The sequence below is a fragment of the Manihot esculenta genome, chromosome 14 (assembly GCF_001659605.2).
Source record: "Manihot esculenta cultivar AM560-2 chromosome 14, M.esculenta_v8, whole genome shotgun sequence".
Classification (NCBI taxonomy): Eukaryota; Viridiplantae; Streptophyta; class Magnoliopsida; order Malpighiales; family Euphorbiaceae; genus Manihot; species Manihot esculenta.
The window spans coordinates 20,981,532-21,002,345 of record NC_035174.2 but is presented as its reverse complement, the minus strand read 5'-3'; the positions used below and the strand labels follow the sequence as shown (position 1 = coordinate 21,002,345).

The window sequence follows — 20,814 nt, the reverse complement described above, 5'->3', positions numbered from 1 at the left end:
TTATACACTGAAAAAAATAGTGAAATATTACAAAATCTTAAATGTAGGAAGTTAGAAAACTTAAGATGGTATAAAGACAATTTTCTAAAACGAGTATATGCATTAGCTGATCCAAACGCATACCATTGGAAAGAAAAATTCCTTACAGGACTACCTAGACTATTTGCAACAAAAGTAAAAGAAACAATTGAACAAAAATTTGGACACATTTCTTATGATGACTTAACATATGGAGACCTAATAACCTGTGTAAATTTAACAGGCATAAGATTATGTAGAGACATGAAATTACAACAAAAATTAAAAATGGAAAATAGACAATCTCGTAAAGAATTAGGAAATTGGTGTGAACAATTTGGATTCGGAACCATAAAGAAACAGAAACATAAAAGATATAAACCTTTTAAAGAAAAAATTTATAGACGATATAAGTATCCTAGGAAGCGGAAGCCATATAATAATTATAATAAGCAAATTACTAAAAAACCTTTTATAAAGAGACCCTTTAACAGAAATAATTATAGGAAAAACAATTTTAAAAGATTTAATGATAAAACTAATATAACTTGTTATTTGTGTAACCAAAAAGGACATTATGCAAAGGAGTGTCCTGCAAAAAGAAAAATACATGAATTAGGTTTAGAATTAAAAATAGATAACATAGAACAATTGTTAGAAAAAATTGACCAAATTAAGTTATCTTCTTCAGAATTAGATGATGAATACAGTAGTAACGATTCATCAGATACAATAAGTAGTTCAGATAATAACCATAATTGTCAAGGAGAAATTTGTAATTGTACCATTAAAGTAAATGTCTTAACAGAATATCAACAAGTTTTAGAACAAATCGAACAAATACAAGATTCTAATATCAAGCGAAAAATGTTTAAAAAATTAACAAAATTAATTAATGAAGAAATAAGACAAGAAATTGCACCACCAACTAAGTTCGAAGATATTGAACAATTATTTAAACAGAAAAAACCTATAACAACAATTTCTTCTATAGATTTATAATCAGAAATAAAACAATTAAAATCAGAAGTTAGACAATTAAAATTAAGATGTGATTATTTAGAACAAAATCAAAAACTACAACAAAATTTAAATAAAAGTCAAAATATAGGACAAAGTTCCGGAAAGGACAAAACTAAGATAGAAGAATTAATAAGCACAGACACAGAAGAAGAACAAGCATTAAAATTCAATGATATTACAAGAATAAAATATCAAAAATGGTATGTAAAAATAAATTTAACAATTAAAGATTTTACAATAGAAACTATAGCCATGTTAGATTCAGGTGCAGATATGAACTGCATAGACCAAGGAATCATACCAAGTCAATATTTTCATAAGACTAAACAGACATTATCTGCAGCAAATTCAACCAAAGTAAAAATAGATTACAAAATACCAAGTGCACATATTTGTAATAATGGAATATGTTTTAAAACCAGTTTCATGTTAATTAAAAATCTTAATACACAAATTATCTTGGGAAATCCAGTTTTACAAATGTTATACCCTTTTAAAGTCACACAATTAGGTTTAGAAACCAATGTATTAGGACAGGATATTATATTTCAATTCATAACACCTATTAATTACCATGATGTTAATTTATTTCAACAAGAAAACATAAGTAAAATTAATAATTTAGAAAACCAAATAAGATTTTTAAAGAAAGATCTACATTCTATTAAAATAGCAGAACAGTTAGAAAATCCAAACACTAAGTAACAAATTATAACACTCTAAGAACAATTTGAACAAGACTTATGTTCAGATTTACCAACAGCTTTTTGGGATAGAAAACAACACATAGTGACTTTACCATATGAACCAGACTTTAAAGAACAAGATATACCAACTAAAGCCAGACCTATACAGATGAACCAAGAAATGTTAGAATTCTGCAAAAAAGAAATTCAAGAGCTATTAGTAAAAAATTTAATAAGACCAAGTAAATCACCATGGTCATGTGCAGCCTTTTACGTAAATAAAAATGCTGAAATAGAAAGAGGAGCACCTCGACTAGTTATCAATTATAAGCCTTTGAATAAAGCTTTACAATGGATTAGATACCCAATACCAAATAAACAAGATTTATTAAACAGGTTATATAAAGCCCAACTATTTTCAAAATTTGACATGAAATCTGGATTTTGGCAAATTCAGATAGCTGAACAAGACAAATATAAAACTGCTTTCACAGTACCATTCGGACAATATGAATGGAACATTATGCCTTTTGGATTAAAAAATGCACCAAGTGAATTTCAAAAAATAATGAATGACATATTTAATCCTTATAATTTTATAATTACTTACATTGATGATGTTTTAATTTTTAGTGAAAACATAGATCAACATATTAAACATCTAAATATCTTTTATAAAGCTGTAAAGAGAAATGGTTTAGTATTATCTAAACCAAAGATGAAATTATTCCAAACAAAAATTAGATTTTTGGGTCATGAAATTTATCAAAATACCATAGTACCAATTCAAAGAAGTATAGAATTTGCTGACAAATTTCCTGATGAAATTAAAGATAAAAACCAACTACAAAGATTTTTAGGATCATTAAATTACATCTCTGATTTTTACCCACATTTAAGAATATTTTGTAAACCATTATATAATAGGTTAAAAACAAATCCTAAACCATGGACAGAAGAACATACAAAAATTATTCAAGAAATTAAAAGATATGTCAAGAAGCTACCATGTTTAAATATTTGTAACCCTGATTTTCCTAAAATAGTAGAAATAGACGCATCCAATCAAGGATACGGAGGTATTCTTAAACAAAACATAAATGGTAAAGATTATATTATTAGATATTATTCAGGATTTTGGAATCCCACACAATAAAAATATTCTACAATTAAAAAGGAAATTTTATCAATTGTTTTATGTGTAACAAAATTTCAAAGCGATTTATTAAATCAGAAATTCACAATTCAAGTAGATTGTAAAGCTGCTAAAGATGTTCTTACCAAAGATGTAAAAAACTTAGCAGCCAAACATATTTTTGCAAGATGGCAAGCCTTTTTATCTATTTTTGACTTTGATATTATTCATATAAAAGGAACTGACAATTCTATTGCTGATTTCCTAACACGTGAATTTTTGCAGGGACAGCATGACTGACAAAGGAAAGGAAGTTGAAAAAAGAATTTCTTTACGATCACCAATAATTAAACCATGCAATATAAACTTACTACCTTCAGGACAACATAGTCCTAGACCAATTTATACCAGTATCTCTTCTATTCTACAAAGACCAATGAATCCGATATCTAGTGCATTAGTAATACCAACTTCTCCAAGACCAAGGTTACCCAGTTTTGCTTCTACCAATAGATTCAGCCCATTACAACCAGCACTTATATCACCATCCACTTTCAAACAAGCAGTTACCGGCCCACCTGCCACTGAACCATCATCTTCCAATCCACTCTTAACCCAAGAACCAACCCAAACAGAATACAGTTATAAATCCATAAACGAATACATTCTGACCATTGAACCCGAATATTGGGCTCAAAATCCCAATTTAAATATTTATCAATTATGTAGTACTATTTTCCCAAGAAATCATTACTACATACCAGACAATTTCCAAAAATCTCAACAGTTCTATGAAACAATTCTCAGCAATACTTGTTCTATAGTTATGCATAATAATTATGATCCACAAAATCCCAACAAATTAAGGTATTGTAAAGTCAGAATTTTAAAAGTATGGACTTTAACAGATTGGGGTCTTGAACCTCACAAAATGAGAGAGATGATTATGACCATTGGACAAATAAAACAAAATATAAAGTATAATTACTATGATTATCAGATTGCTTGGGAAAGAACCTTTTTCAAGCAAAATGAACAATTGTCTGTGTCATTCTTTTTCTTTTTTGATGACAATTTTTCTTATCCTTTACCATATTGGTTCTACCAATGGTGGAACAAATTTGGTTTTTGCGAAACCAATGTCCCAAACCAAATCGTTATAGCAAAAGAACAATTCTTTGAAAAACAGCAGTTACCCGAAAATGTGTCCATAGCCCCATCCTGGCTAATATATAGTCACCATTTTCATATTCCATGGATACTCATGATTGAATACCAAATAAAAGACCAAGCTATAGGTATTTTTCAAGTTCCCACTATAGTCAGAAGATTCAAAACAAAATGGTGGACTAAAACCAATTTACATGGCTGTAACAATAAAGCCATTGAACAATTCTTTCAAGACCACCCACAATTTTGCAAAAAACCCAGTATTTCTATTATTACCAGACAAGAAACTTTCTTAGCTCGCAAACAACAGATCATGTCTCAAATGGCTGCATGTACATCTGAAGAAGAATATGACCAATTAATTAATGAACTAAATGATGTTAGAAGTTCAGCAGCATCACCATCACCAATCAGCTTGGATAACGACAATGATGATTTCTTTACACAAGCAGAAATGTAGGACCCACACGGACCTACAATTTGACCAAAACCAATAAAGACAAAGAAGGCAACGCAAGCCATGACGTCACACAGCATTTGCCCAACAAGTGGCCGACAAAGTTAAAAAGAAGATACCCGACAATGCCAGTTCATCAAAGCACTCATACAACAATACAAAACCAGCTCATCGACAAAGACAAATGGCAGACATAACTGGCCGACATCATGGCCCACTATGACTCAGCATTCACACTACTGTGGATGACCGCTCAAATAAAATGAAGAATTTTTGAAGTCCATACTCGTCTATAAAAGGACGATTGCAAAGCATTACTGGACACACCAAAATTTCTATCACAGGAATTTGCTCTCAAATTCTCTCATGTATTCTAAGATAGTTGTATTCTCAATTTGTAAGGACACTGATGTTTACTACAACACAGTGGTAGCAGTTTATTTTTAAAATATTTTGTACAAAAGTAAGTTTGTAATTTTGTATTTTGCATTCAAATTTTAATACACAAGTATTATACCAACTGTTACTGTATAAGTCCGTGTTGACGGCACCTATTTCTTTCTCTCTCCGTTCTTCAATCTGAGTTAATTCTGGGCTTCCAGGTTAACAGTGCAGGAACCCTAACCAATAATCAATTTGCATATCATGATAAGTATGCTCTATGGTTGCAGCTTCGGCTGATCTGCCATATCAGAAATTGTGTTGCTCATTTGATACATTAAAATTCAAAATGTTTAATCAAGTACTAATTAATTGTTTTTTAGCAGATTATTATTTACAAAAAGGTTATAATCAGATAATTAACAATAATTTTACACTAGCAGAATATTATTTAATTATAGCTGATTATTATGTTAATTTAGCTTCTTATTATTTAATTTATGGTTCTTTTTAAATATTAACCATGAGGTTTATTAAATCAGCTTTAGAAAATTTAAGTCTAGTTGATTTGACAAATAAAAGAGAAGTAGAAACATTTAAAAGAAATATAATTCAACAAGGAAGATTTATTAGTAATTATCATACTACCAATCATAATGAATATTGCGATTGTAGAGAAATAGAACGAACATTAGAATTATTTAATTCTATGCTTATGTATCTTGAAATATTATTGAGTAATAATAATTTTTAAACCAAACAATAATTACCATGTATGCATACGGTATTGTAATACTATTTATATGTATTTATATGTACATACAAATTTATGTTTTTACCTTTATATACTGGATAGCTTTATATTTACCTGTAAATTATAATTAAAACTTTATATTTACCAAATCATAATTTAAAAATATTTAAGTCATACTTGGGTGCGCGATTTTGCGAGTTAAGGTCAGGATTCTGCAATTGGAAGCATAGCATTATCAAAATTAAGACCACCATTTAAGAGGGTAGTTTCTCCAATTTCTAGCAATAGAGACGAACAGAAAACCCTAGAAATGGCTCCTCTGCAATTAAGATTTGAGCTTTTTGAGGGGAAAGCAAGTGCTCTGGAGAGAGAAAGAGAAGCAGATGGCAATAAATTTTTTGAGAAATAACTAAAAATTTTTTTGATTAAAATTAATTAAAATAAATAATTAAAATTAAAATAAATATGAAAAAATTAATTTTATTATCTAAAATTTTAAAATTAAAATATAAATATAAAAATAATATAAATGTTTTTATTCAATAGCTAAAATTAAAATCATATTATATTTTAATTTAATTTCAATTTTTAGATAAACGCTAAATTGAAATTAAAATCGAAACCGGAAATCCCCAAATGATAATTCCTTAAAAGATTGATTTATTGATTTTTTCCACCATTTTAAAATAAAAAAAACAGACATTGTATTGGAGTTCGTAATTATCGCTTTGACAAATTCGCCCTTTTTGCTGATAATAATTGATTAATTTTTTTAAAATATTGTAAATAAAAAAACATTTAACAATCCGTTTCCGATATCTGCTACGGGGTTCTCCACGTTTTATCGATAGACCCTCTGTGCACGGATTGGAAATATCCATAATTCAAAAAGGAAAGATCTGATACGCGAGTCTTCCTTTTTATTCCAGCCTAATTTTGTCCATCTCTGTGTTAAACTCGTTTGACATAGCAAAATCATTGTCTGGCAATAGCACTTTTCCATTTCAATCCAACAAATCTTTTTAAAATCCCCTGACTAGAGCCAAACATATCATTTTAGAGCTTCTCTCTCTCTCTATTTGTCTCCCTCTCTCTAGAAAGAATCTAGGGTTCGCAACAGTGAATCTTCCTCCTCACTTGCTAGGTAAAAGAATCTTCACTGTCTCGTTTAGGGTTTTCAAAAGTGAAGTTGCTTGCCTTTACTTGTTCTCTATCTTTGTGCTTCCCGCTTGCTGTGGAACCTGAGTTATAGTTTTCATGGGTTGTTATTTCTTTGTTTGTTAAGCATTTATGTTCCCTTCAATTGGGTTGTTCTCATTTTTTGTTGTTCTAAATTTATGTCTATTTGAATGTCTTGGGATGACGTGTAATTCTGTTTAGGCTTGTGTTTATGCTGTATTGGTCAATTAGTTTCTTCTGTTTGGTTGCTGGGAAACTACTTAGAAGAGAAAAAGAAAGCTTGCAGCTTTTTTGCACACATGTGGAGATATATATAGTTTATGCATTTCTTGAATTTTTATTGAACTGGTAGCTACCTGTCTCAAACAATTCTGTTCTCTATTAGCATATTTTAATTAGTAAGTCACTGTTAGTGGTTCTTTGTGTAAATATTCGATATGACACCTAATAGGATTGGGTTACAGTTATTGATGCTGTAGAATTGAATCTTATTCTGTTGATATTTTTTTGTCATTGGTAACTATTTCTTTTAAGTGTATTTCTCTCCCCCCCCCCCCCCCCCCCCCACATCTTCCACCTTCTCAGTCCCCCTTCTTTTTTCTTGTAATTTTGGTCAAGGAATAATGGTTAATTGGTGTGTTTCACGGACTATGCAGGATATTCTGTTCCAATCTGATTAGGATATTGGGGGTAATAATATTGTAGTAATATGGCAACTGAGAGCCCACTTAGAATGCCATCTCACAGTGAGGCTGCAAGTTTTGCACCATCAACTCCTAACCTGGCTGTGAATGGTCAAAAGTTCCGTGGCAGTGGGAGAGACAAAGTTCCCAATCGAAGTGGTAGTGCGCCTCCAAGCATGGAAGGGTCATTTCTTGCTGTAAATAACCTCATTTGCCAGCAGAGCTCTAACTTGGGGAATTTAAGTTATTCTGTTCAAAACTCTGAGTCAGAGAAGCAATCTTATTTGGCTCTTTATGATTCCAGTGTCAACCCAAACCCCAGACTTCCTACACCTCCCATTGCTAGGAAGAATCGGTATATGCAATCTGATATTGGTAGATTTGGAAGTAATTGGGGTTTGACTTCAATAGATTACAGTGATAACAATTCCTTGCACTTCTCACAAGTTTCCCTTTCTACACACAAGGAAGAGTGTGAAGATGATCGCTCATCCCATCAACCATCTGATGATCTAGTAGAACAGGTAAATGGGTTTTGGTCTGGTGAGGATGCCTCTTCATTGGTTGGCCAATCCAGAAGCTTGGTTGATTTAATTCAGGTGGGGATTTTGCTGGTGATTTTGTTCAACTTTGTTTATTACTCTGACAGAATGTTAGTTTGCCTGGATATATTTTGGTTTGAAATTCCACAGTTGAATTAAAATTTATTACCTGTTGCTTATATAAGTGCTATTTTCCAATTGCATAACAAAAAATTTTTTATAATATTTCAGGAAGATTACCCTCGGACTCCATCACCTGTATATAATCAGTCTCACTCCTTCAGTTCTGGAACAACAGATGAAGCAGCTGATCATGATGTGGATTCCAGTTCCTTGCATAATTCCCCTTTTAGTACATCAAATGTGTTGGCATCAACTGTAGGCACAGATAGGATTAGCTTATCATTCAATGCTGATCCCTCAACTGCTCCTGTTTCTAGCTCATCACCTCATAAGTGTACAGGAGCCACAAATCCCATGCAACCACTTCTTAAAGGGGATTTAAAGATTCAAGATGTTATCATCATTGAATCTGAAATGAAGGATCTTAGTATATCTAGTCTTCCGGTTTCCAAAGACCAAAAATTTCAACAGCAATGGCCACACAGGTACCAGGACAATGTACAGCAACATCAAGTACAAAAACAGCAACAGAGCAACTCATTTCAAGTTCATAGTGGCAAGTCTCAATTGATTTCTCAAGGACTAAATTCCACATACATAAGCATGGATCAGTTTCTACATGGCCCTTCGAAGTTCACAGCAGAGGTGCAGCCAGTACTGCAATCATCTGGGTTTACGCCTCCTCTTTATGCATCTGCCACAGCTTATATGGCTTCTCCAAACCCAATATACTCTAATGTGCAGCCTCCTGGATTATATTCTCCACAATATGGTGTGGGTGGATATGCTTTGAGTTCAGCTGCTATTCCCCCATTTTTTCCTGGCTATCCTCCTCATGGTGCTATTCCAATGGTTTACAATGGGCCAGATAGTCCGAACTTTAATGCCCGCATGCCTGGGGCTCCAACTGGAGGGAGCTATGCACATGGAACTGATTTGCAACATATGAACAGATTTTATGGACAGCTTGGATACCCAATGCAACCTCCTTTTACTGATCCTGCACATATGCAGTATTATCAGCAGCCTTATGGACCTGCATATAATGTTTCTGGACAATTTGATCCTCTAGCTTCTGGAATTGGTGTGCTTGGGAATCAAAATAGTGCTTATGAAACAAAGAAAGGATCTTTTGCTGCTGTTGGGTCAGATAAGAAATTGCATCACCAGATCAGTGGTGTGAATGATCTGTACCAAGGTAGAGGGGCAATAATTAGTCATTATTTTGGGAGCCCATCAAACATGGGTATGTTGATGCAGTACCCATCATCCCCACTTGCTAGTCCAGTTTTGCCAGGATCCCCTGTGGGGGGAACTGGGAGTTCTGGAGGGACAAATGGGCTGAGATTCCCCCCAGGTACGGGTAGATATGCAGCTGTGTATTCTGGATGGCAAGGTCAAAGGGGATTAGAAAATTCTAATTGCACAAAAATATATAATTTTATTGAGGAGTTGAAATCTGGCAAAGGTCACAGATTTGAGCTATCTGATATTGCTGGGAATATTGTTGAATTTAGGCAAGTTCGCATTATGTTTTATTGCCTTTGTTTTATTTCTTTCTGTTGGAAAGTCAAATGACAGGGACTTCTTAACTTTCAGTGCTGATCAACATGGGAGTCGATTTATTCAGCAGAAGTTAGAGACATGTAGTCCTGAAGAAAAAGCATCTGTATTTAAAGAAGTTCTTCCATTTGCTCCCAAATTGATGACTGATGTTTTTGGCAATTATGTCATCCAGAAGGTGTGTTTGAATTGTGCATTTCTTTTCTTTAAGGTTTTTACTCATCCAGTCTTCTTCTAGATATGCTAATTGTGTTAATTTTATTCTCTTTCATTCACTTATAGTTCTTTGAGTATGGAAGCCCCGAGCAAAGGAAGGACCTTGCCAATCAGCTTACTGGTCAGATTTTGCCTCTAAGTCTGCAGATGTATGGTTGCCGTGTAATCCAAAAGGTATTGTCAATCCTGCTTGTTATCTATTGCATTTATGCCACCATGTGTTTGTATCTAATATTCTTTAGTGATTGTAATTTCCCTGTCCATCCCTGACCACTTGACTTGATACCTTCTCTACTTGACCTTTTCTATGTTCTACTTAATTTTTTTAAACAAAAATTTGCAATGATTCTATTAGAGCTATAAAGATATTTCAGTTATCATTTTTCAGCATTTTGTGTACTTATAATTATTTGCTGTAAAGAAAAGAAAATTTATGTTTCTTCCAATAGTTTGTCAGTATACTGGTCAGGTTGGAATTGTATACGGGTATATCTGAAATTTGGCACTGTTAGATTTTGTGGATTATGTCCACCTTTTCCTGGGGTTAGGATAAATTATGAACGTTGAGGGGAGAATTAAGAAGTCATGATAGAATATGATGTAATCTCAACCAGCTGAATATGATAAAGGGTTTTTTCCATCATAAGTCCAGAAAATTTCAGTTTCTGGCCGTAGTTTTAAATGATTGTTCACAATAATTTTGGAATTTAATGTTTTCAGAGTTTACGTATCTGCATTCTGCAATTACCATTTAGGAAGTGTTTCTATGTTGACTATGGTATCTGGAACTTTTGTGGTTTCACTTTTGGATGGTTGTGAGCATGAGTTTGCAAAGCTGATTAGCAATCCATGCAAGCCGCACTGCTGGCTCTAAAAGGTTCCATAAGTTATTTTTCTTTCCTTTTATAACCATTATTTTTCTCTTCTTTTCAGATTGGGATGCATTTGTTTATTAGCACTGGCTGCTAACTCCTTTTGGGATTTTCTATTGTATAAAGTGCTATTAACAAGGAGAGGGGAAAGGCATAAATTATATGGCAGCAAGCAACTATGGCTTATACTTATGATATGAATAGGTCCAAGTCAAAACCTCTTGGAAGATGAGATGTCATATGTGGGTATTAGTGTTATTAAGGCAAGAGGCGACAGGGTACCCTATGCTCTTAGGCGAAAGGCGAGGTGAGGGCCGTTCTGAAGTGTGGCGCCATAGATGGCATGGACGTGCGTGCACACACACAGAGAGTTATACAAATACACAATTATACATTCATAAATAGTGGTTAAATATAAATGTGCTTCCATAGTGCCATTTTGGGAATGAAAGAAGAAAAGAATAAGAGGGAAGAAGCTCTGCTGGATTTGCTGCACCAGCAGTGAGAAAAGTAGAAGATAAGAAGGGAATAAGAGGAGAGAAGAGACAGTGATGAAAGAAGAAAATTTGGAAAAAAACCTGCTGATTTGTTGCACTGGCAGTTAGAAGAGTAGGAAAAAGTAGGAGAGGAGACAGGAAAAAAGAAGATGAAAAAATAAAAAATAGAAGAAACCTACTGGATTTGCAGCACCAGCAGCGAGAAAAGAAAAAGAGGAGAAAAGAGCGAGGGAAGAAGAGGAATGAGAGAGAGAAATATACCCCAAATTTAGTCCTCCAGCTTCTGATGTTGAAATAGACTCTATGAATTAGGATTTGATGTTTAAAAAGCCAAAAAACAGTCTGCCTGTTATTTTAAAGAGGTGAGGCCTCGCCTTAGGCGAGGAAAGGCACTTGCCTCTCCAATTTCACCTTGCTTTAGTTGCCTGGTGCCAAAAAACAACACTGGTGGATATGGTTCAATGCCATGCTTTTTTTTGGGGGGGGGCGGAGGGGAGGGGGGATATGATTTTGATTGAAACCAGCCCCCCCACACTTCGATTGCGATTCTGCTTGGACCCAACATAACCTTTTCTGTACTTGTAAATGGAATAGAGTAGTATGGGACTGAAAAGTGAAGGGGAGAACAGGTGATGAAGATGAGAGATAGGGGAAAGAAGGAATGGAAGAATTTTGAGTGAAAAAAAGGAAGGGGATAGCAACGATGGGGAGGCAATAAGTGTGTTATTCATCCATAGCTGCTTTAAGACCTGAAATAAGACTAGTTCCTTTGCCGGTATTTGAACTTCTCATTTGCATTCACTTAGGGTTTTAGGAAGTCAACAGGCCAAATTGCTAAAAAAGCCATGTGACCAGTCATTCTTTGCACTTTTAGTAGGAAATGGCATTCCCAGTATGCCTTTGTTTTATTGTGATACATCTTAATTCTCTTCCTTTTTAGATCTTGAGGAATTTTCCTTAGGATACTCCGAAACACTTTAGAGGTTTCATCTTCAAGCTATGTTGCCTAAGCTTAAGGAGGACGTCTGTAAATTTACCAAGTGGTTGAAAAGTGGTTAGCAAAAACAACAAAACAAATTTACTTGTTTTTATTAGACAAAAGGATTACTTGTGAAAAGAGCAAAAGCAATTTGCCCATGGGAACTGTGAAGTCACTAATACGTATTCTGGACTATAGGATGCTGCAGCTGGATGCAAATGATCTCTGCTAATATCAGGAAGTTAAAAGATGTTGTGGAAAGTGGAAACCATACCAGATAACCAGAATAGTGCTTAAACACGTTATTTGTTGTTTTGGTTTGTCAGATTTCATCCTGAACTGAAACATTTGCAATTTCTTACTGAACTGAAACATTAGCAATTTCTACTGAACTGAAAAATAGGATCTGTCCTCTCTGGAACTATATTTCATATAAATATTTGAGATTGATTGATTTTACTGTGGGTTTTAGGCGCTGGAGGTTATTGAGCTTGATCAAAAAGCACGACTTGTTCTTGAACTGGATGGACATGTCATGCGTTGTGTACGTGATCAAAATGGTAATCATGTGATACAGAAGTGTATTGAGAGCATTCCAACAGAGAAAATTGGCTTCATAATTACTGCATTTCGTAGCCATGTTGCAGCACTTTCTATGCATCCGTATGGTTGCCGTGTCATACAGGTATGTTAGTCTTAAAGCAGTTTGTTGGCAGCTCGTCTCTGCACATTTTCCTCATATCTTCTTTGGTTGTGTGACAACACTAATAAACTTTAGATGTTCACGATTTATTTTAGAGAGTTCTGGAGCGTTGTACAGATGAGCTGCAATGTCAGTTTATAGTGGATGAGATCTTGGAGTCTGTCTGTGTACTTGCTCAGGATCAATATGGCAATTATGTGACTCAGGTTAGTTTTTCTCTTTTTGTGTCACTAGGAAATTTTTATCTAATTATAACTTTTGAAATACTGCTGTGTATTATATAAATGCATTTTACAAGAACTATTCCTCAGTTTCATCTCTTGCAAACTTCATTAACAATTCAATTCATCTTTTATATCACTGGCATGATTCTCAATTCATACTGTTGGAATTTATGAAATAAAATTATGGAGAAGATTACTCTTTAACAGAGGATTAGTTGTCTCCTTAATTCAAGGGATGTGTTTTTCTTAATTTAAGGATCTATATCTTGTTGTTTGTATTAAAATTATGCACTATGTATTATGTAAAGATAATATAGAAATTGAGTAAAGATGTAGCCTTTTCTGGTTTTTTGCTATCTTCTCCCTTTCATTTTCGTCTTTCACTTATTAAAAAGTTAACACATGCATTGTTTAGTGAACTAATGATGTTACCTAAGCTTGAAAAGAGAACTTACAAGGTGGCGCATGGGGAATCCTGCTTCCCCAGGGCAAAAAAATAATAGAAGGAAAAAGAATGGAAGAATTGAAGGAAGGGAAAAAAAGTGAAGTTGAGAAATTTTGAAATAATAATTACATTATGAAGTAGAAATTTGTCCAGCTCAACATGTGGGCTGGAAGGAGAATTAAGCTTCGTGAGATCGTTTTTGGTATTCTTTGACATGAATTTGTCAACCTCTTTTTGTTTAAGATCTTTTGAAGGCTCTTCTTATATGCTCCATTGAGAACTCAACTTTGATTAACTTCAAGTGTGCTGTATGTTTTTTCCTTTTATTTGGTTAGCCATCCATTTTTCTTTTTATTATTTTCTTAGCATATTTAGTTTCAATATTTGTAGTTGTCTTTATCAAATACAAAATCAAGTTAGGTACAAATTACTTCCTAATGATTCCTCCTATTTTTGCATTTTCTATATTCTTAATGTTTTTTAAAAGTTTTCGATAATATTGCATATTGAAAATTGTCCTGACCATTTTAATATCTTTCTCTTGCTTGATTTCTGTTATCTCTTAGGATCATTTTAATTGTGTCCGCTTGAAAATTTTAGTGTATTAGAACTAATCCAGATCACCTCTGTTGAGATTCTTTCTATAAATAGCTTAGATTTGCAAGGATAATTAGGGATATGATTATGTGATATGATTGGGATATGATTAGGTTATAATTAGGAATTAATTTATTTTCTTATCTGGTACTTACTCTTGTAAGTAGTATATATACCCCAATTGGCTTGAGGGGAATAATCAAGTATTTTCTCTCAGAGCTTTTGCTTTCTTCTTCTTCTTTTCATTCATTGGTTTCATGATATCAGAGCCAAGAAACTTGGTTCACCTGTGAGTGGGAGATTTGCCACTTTGCTTTGGAGACTTTCTGGAAATCAGTTGGTCTCACCACTTAGCCCATTCTCTTTGCCGGCTTTTGATCGACTTCTTGGTGAAGCACCGCTGCCAGAATTGGTCCTATGCGCCGCTCAAAGCAGTCTGTCTCCGGTACATGCGCCGGCACGTGTACTGTCCTCTGGTGACCGTTTCATGTCGGCGACTCCAGCCCAGTAGGTCCGGTCACCTGGCTAGCCCGTTTTCACACGCCCTTTTGTGAACAATACCTTCGGGGCTGTTGGTCATGTCCTGAAGCAGGTTCCTTTCTTCAAACTCTCTCTCAACATGTCTTAGAAGTAGATAATCCTAAATACAATTCATATGGCCCAATCAAATAGAGTATACTCATGTTCCAAACCGAATTCAGTCACTCTAAATGAAGCACAGTTTAGAAGCACGGTACAGAGAATATCTACAGTTTCGAGCTACTCAACAACATTCTTCTCCAAACATTACTCATTCTGGTAACTCTTTTGCTTTTCTAACCAAGTCTTTACCTATTTGTTCATGGATCCTCGACTCTATTAGCAAATTGACTAAAGGTCTTCACTGTTCAGTTATCTTTACTGCTGAATCTGTGGTTGTATAGGACCGAAGTATTGGAAGATGATCGGAGCAGGATATGAGTCACACGGATTATTCTATTTTTCCACATCTAACCCTCCAAGTGCTTTTGTGTCTACCACCTCCGCTGAACTCATTCGCACTTGTTGTGGACACCCAAGTCTAAACAAGTTACAAAAACTGGCTCCTAGTCTCTTTTCCTTGCCTTCTTTAGAATGTGAGTCTTGTCAATTGGAAAGCAAACTCAAAGCTTCTTTTCCTAAGCGGGTTAATAATAGGGCCACTTCTATGTTTGACATTGTGCATTCAGATATTTGGGGTCCAAGTCGGGTTAGTACAACTCTGGGATTTCAATATTTTATTACCTTTATTGATGACTATTCTCATTGTACTTGGCTTTTTCTAATGAAGAATTATTCTGAGTTGTTCTCTATTTTTCAAAAATATTAAGGTGAAATCCATAATCAATTTGGTGTTCACATTAAGGTATTACGAAGTGACAATGCAAGAGAATACTTGTCTCCCTCATTCACTCATTTCTTATCTACTCAGGCTATTACTCACCAGACTTCTTATTCTCATACCCCACAACAAAATGTGATTGCTGAGCGAAAAAATCGGCATTTGATTGAAACAGCCCGCACCTTACTCCTACATCACAATGTTCTATTGCATTTTTGGGGGGAAGCTGTCTTTACTGCCTGTTACTTGATTAACCGAATGCCTTCTTATGTTTTGCAGCATTAAAGTCCTCATCTTGCCAAAATTCCACCTAATTCTCTGTGTGTTTTCAGATGTATATGATTTGTTTATGATCATACTCTTGGCAAAGACAAACTTCGGTCCAAATCGGTTAAATGTGTTTCTCAGCTATTCATAACTTTAAAAAGGTTATGAATGCTATGACTCTACTATTGATTTTAGCAACATGCGAACTCATTTGGTTGAAGCAACTCCTTCAGGAATTGAAATATAACGATACTGGCCAAATGAAGTTGATATGCGATAATCAAGCTGCCTCTATATTGCATCAAATTCAGTTTTCATGAGAGGACGAAGCATATAGAGGTGGATTGCCATTTTATTAGGCAAAAGATTGAGTTGGGATGCATTTTTACTAGCTTTGTCAACTCAAATAATCAATTAGCTGATGTTTTCACAAAATCGCTTTGAGGTTTACAAACCGAGTATATTTGTAACAAGGTTGGAGCAAATGACATGTACGCTCCAGCTTGAGGGATTCTTTCTGTAAATAGCCTAGATTTGTAGTGATAATTAGAGATATGATCATGTGATATGCTTGGGATATGATTAGGCTATAATTAGTGAATTAATTTATTTTCTTACCTAGTATGTACTATTGTGAGTAGTATATGCCTATGGGTGTAAATGAACCAAATCGTTCGTGAGCTACTCGAGGTTCGACTCGATAAAAGTTCGACCGAGCTCGACTCGATTTCTAAACGAGCCAAGCTCGAGCTTAATTTTTAAGCTCGTTTGCATTACTTGATGTATACAAATCTAAATAGTATTGTTTGTCAAAATATTATGTTAATAAAAGTTTTGATATTGGATTCTCGATGGCTAAACAGTAATGAATTGCTATAAGAAAGTTGTGCTAAAGTTAAATGGATATGTTAATGGGTAAGTATTGTTATTAGGTTAATTATATATTAGGAAATAAACTAATGGATGCAGAATTTAATTGAAATTGAATCATGGATTATAGCATTTCTTTATATTTGACTAATTGAACTAAACTGGATACATAGTTCTTTCCTTTCTAAGGGCATGTGCCATGTGAGAATATATTGTGCTATACTGTTATACTGATGAGATTAAGATAATATGTTGCTTAGTAAGAATTAATTATTTGTTATCATTGGAAGGTGATATCTAATGTTTCTATATTATCTTACATGACTTTTGTGTGCTTTGAAATTTTTTTCCTTATAGAAGGTTATAAAACGATGGGAATAGATAAGTTTAGTGGTCAGTGAGGTTACTGAACATATATAGATAGAGTTGGATGTAGATTTAAACCGTGTCAACAATGTACATGATTTTGCATTACAACCTGTTCATGACTGCCTTTGTGCCATTGCCAAGTCAATACTATTTACATTGTGATTTGGTTTGTTGATGATTCAAATATGCTTTAGCATTGTAAAAAATTCTTTGTTTTAGGTATAATTTGGTGAATAAGTTTCTGGCCAGTTGATTTACGATATAGTTTACTGCCGTATCTATATATACATATATATATATAAGCATTATTCAATGTTTCATTTATTGGTACTAATTTTAAAACATATATCTTTACCAGCATGTGTTAGAGAGAGGGAAATCTCAAGAAAGAAGCAAAATTATTAGCAAGTTGTCAAGGCATGTTGTACAGCTCAGCCAACATAAATTTGCATCTAATGTTATTGAGAAATGCTTGGAGTATGGTGGTGACACTGAACGGGAGCAAATAATTGAGGAAATTCTGGGGCAGCATGAGGGAAATGATAATTTATTGGTGAGTCCCACAAAGCTTTTCTGCATGGCTTAATGAAGGTTTTGTGAATAAATGTAGTGTTTTTTGGGGAATAATCTATAAATTCACTAGTAGATGGCATATATTTGGTGGCATTTTACCATCAACATCATTATTACCAGGTAGACCTGGCCAAAAAGCTGGTTCTGGTCAGAACCACGGTTCAGGATCAAGATTCAGTGGACTGGAATTGGACTGCAGGTTTCTGTTCGGTTCTGGTTTTGATAAGTCCCAACAGTTGAAAGTTTTTTTGAATAGGAAAAGAATAAAAACCGGTTTTGGCTCAAAACCATATTAGCTAGTTCTGGTCCAGTGTAAGGCTGGTTAGATTCTGGATTGAACTGGTATGATTCTAGTCTAAACCAACCCTTGGCCGGGTCTATTACCTGGGTATTCTGTTCAAAATACAGATACCCTCCATTCCTCTTAAATGTTGCTTTGTGCTGTCTCAGGGATACTTTTGATGCTGTAATAATAATTCTACTGTTAAGCATTTGAGTCTGGCTAGACTATCATTTATGCTCTATACCCAGCTACAATAAGAAAGGAATCTTCTAGTACATTGATAATCCTGTTTTCAAGTTTTGTATCTGATGAAGTTTGGTACTTTGTTATGAAAAACTAGTTCTGTACTTTTACTTTTCATCTTTGATTGAAAATAAATTGTACATAAGCTTTGAAACCTGCAGGAGACTACAAACTGGGAACCCAGGGAACTGGTCTACCCGGCTGTGGTTCATTCTGTGTGATACATCTTCACAAATTGGGAAGAACCATTTAATTTTAGGTTTCAAAGGAAGATGTCGTACCCACTCACAAAGTTTTCATATATTTCCCTTTCATTATTTTTTTTTTCAATTCAAAAGACAACTTCCATTTTATGAAAAAAATAAATAATAATGTGCATATAAGGACACATGCTATTTTTCTTGGTTTGGCAATAAATATACTTCTTGTTCTCTAGGCCAAACTTCAACTATTTCTTTTATTATTATTATAAGGAATATGCAAATTAATCATCAAAAGAATATTTAATATTATGTAATTTGGTTTTAACTTCTAGTGCTAATTTACTATTTGATATATACATATGCATGTATATTTACTTAACTCTTAAATATTATATTTAATTTAGTGCCTGTTAGATTCCTGACACTTGCCCTCTTTTCTTCTCCTGTTTGATGATTGGGCTGGGTGTGACGCTCCCTCCTTGATGTTTATTTATTCTGCTTGTGTTTATCTCATATAAGTGCAATAATTTGTCTCAGTAACCCAATCAAATTTGTTTCTAACATTGTATTATTCATATTTGAGGTAGATGTTACTTTTTTAATTATTTTTCTGGTTTCTATGTGCTAGATAATGATGAAGGACCAGTTTGGAAATTATGTTGTCCAAAAGATACTTGATACATGTACTGATATTCAGCGAGAAATGTTGCTTAATCGTATAAAAACACATGTGCATGCTCTGAAGAAATATACTTATGGGAAACACATTGTTGCTCGGTATGATCAGCAATTTGGAGAGGGTAAGTACTTAATATGATAACAGACTGTTATTGAAGTTGCTGACCTGTCGTTCTAAATGTTCCTTCTCCCTTTCACAGAGAATCAAGCATCATGATTATAATTAAGACAGCGGGAATCATCTTCAGAGGCATGTTACGTGGCAACGAGATTTCGGCTGACGTTTGAAAGGAATGAGTTAAGAAAGATGGAATGAAGCTGTGCAGTGTTCTTCAACATGATTGTGTAAAAATATGATTGCTTCAGCAGTAGGAGCTTCAACCACTAATAACAACAGAGTTGGAAGATGTAAGATTGGTAAATACGTGTGCCTTGTAAGGATTTGCTTTTTACATTTTATAGAAAACAAAAAAATGAAAAGAAAAGACAGAGTAATTTAGGAGTATAGATTGCAGAAGATCCAAAAGGGAATTGTTTGGAAGCAAAAGATGGGTGTATGTAAAATAATTTAAGATTTGTTTGGCTGATGGCTGTTTCTATGAAGCGTGATTAAGTTACAAAAATGTTATGTATAAAATCTACTGCTTTCCAGGAAAAAAAAAACAAAAAAGGGGAAGAAGAGAGAATTACCCGGGTAATTGTCGATAGCTAGTAATAGGAACCAAAATTTATAACTCCATTCCGTTTCAGGTTGGAGCTGAAATTATAAGGGAAATTTAGCTTATAATTTTAATTGAAAAAATGCATATGCTTTTGTGATTTACTTGTCACATTTAACAAATTTTAGAGATAAAATAAAATAATTCAAATTTTTTAAGATTTAAATACAATGGTTTAAGTTAAAAAAATTAATTTTTTTAATTGATTAAATTTTTGTAAACTTTTTAATTTCAATAGCAATTATGTCAAAATTAATGATTTGCATTAATGATTTTGAGTATCCATTTTAGAAAGAAGGTTAGCAACGTAAATTAAAAAAATTAATTAATCTCTTTGTTTTTAAACTAGTTTAAAATTTTCGTTGAATATTCCAACAGCAGCCACTAATTGAGGACAACCATAATTGTGGATCGAACTTACCTTTCCTTAACTCTCTTTCGCTTTGCTTTGATTTAGGTTATCTTTTAAACCTAAATCTATCAAGATCTTCAAGTGATGAAGATGTCCACAGCCATTGTTCTTCAAGGATATCTTGAATTCAGAACAAGGAATCAAGGAGGCAAATCAAAGATATCAGGTCGCATTGAAGATGCCCATTGAAGGTATCAGATCATGGAGGCTACTTTTTCATCTTCACCTTATTTTAGGTCAACATCCTCTATTATCTGGGTATAGATTAGGGTTCTCGTGTGTTCAGCCTTCTTATTGTGTTAGATTTATTATTTAGCTGATTTAGGATTTGAGTAGGACTTACATTCATATTTTGCTCCTGTTGTAAATGTTCCTTTAAACTTGGGCTTAAATACTGGGAAAAAATTGGAAAAAAAAAAGGAAGTTAAAGGGCTCAATTAAGCTTTGGATACAAGTTCAGGGGCTAGGTTGTATTTTTCAACATTGAAATGTTGTTGATTTGCATACAGAGGCTCTTCAGGTAAGAATCCTAATAAGCAAAAGCATAAAAGCTTGCTTGGTAATACTCAACAATGATAAATTTATGATCC

The 20,814-nt window shown here is 33.8% G+C and overlaps 1 protein-coding gene across 3 annotated transcripts; it reads left to right on the top strand.

Moving 5' to 3' along the window:
- The first annotated feature begins 6,597 nt into the window (after nucleotides 1-6,597).
- LOC110620048 (pumilio homolog 6, chloroplastic) lies at nucleotides 6,598-19,716 on the top strand. 3 transcript variants are annotated; one of them, XM_043950069.1, is made up of 10 exons: nucleotides 6,607-6,807; nucleotides 7,460-8,085; nucleotides 8,260-9,668; nucleotides 9,751-9,892; nucleotides 9,997-10,104; nucleotides 12,751-12,963; nucleotides 13,077-13,187; nucleotides 17,472-17,666; nucleotides 19,044-19,215; nucleotides 19,294-19,716. In XM_043950069.1, the coding sequence occupies exons 2-10, from the start codon at nucleotides 7,513-7,515 to the stop codon at nucleotides 19,308-19,310; spliced, it is 2,940 nt and encodes a 979-aa protein (XP_043806004.1). In that variant the 5' UTR covers nucleotides 6,607-6,807; nucleotides 7,460-7,512; the 3' UTR covers nucleotides 19,311-19,716. The 3 variants fall into 3 exon arrangements, with proteins under 3 accessions (XP_043806005.1, XP_043806004.1, XP_021619301.1); XM_021763609.2 differs by having other exon boundaries at nucleotides 6,610-6,768; XM_043950070.1 differs by lacking the exon at nucleotides 17,472-17,666 and having other exon boundaries at nucleotides 6,598-6,768.
- The last annotated feature ends 1,098 nt before the right edge of the window (nucleotides 19,717-20,814 follow it).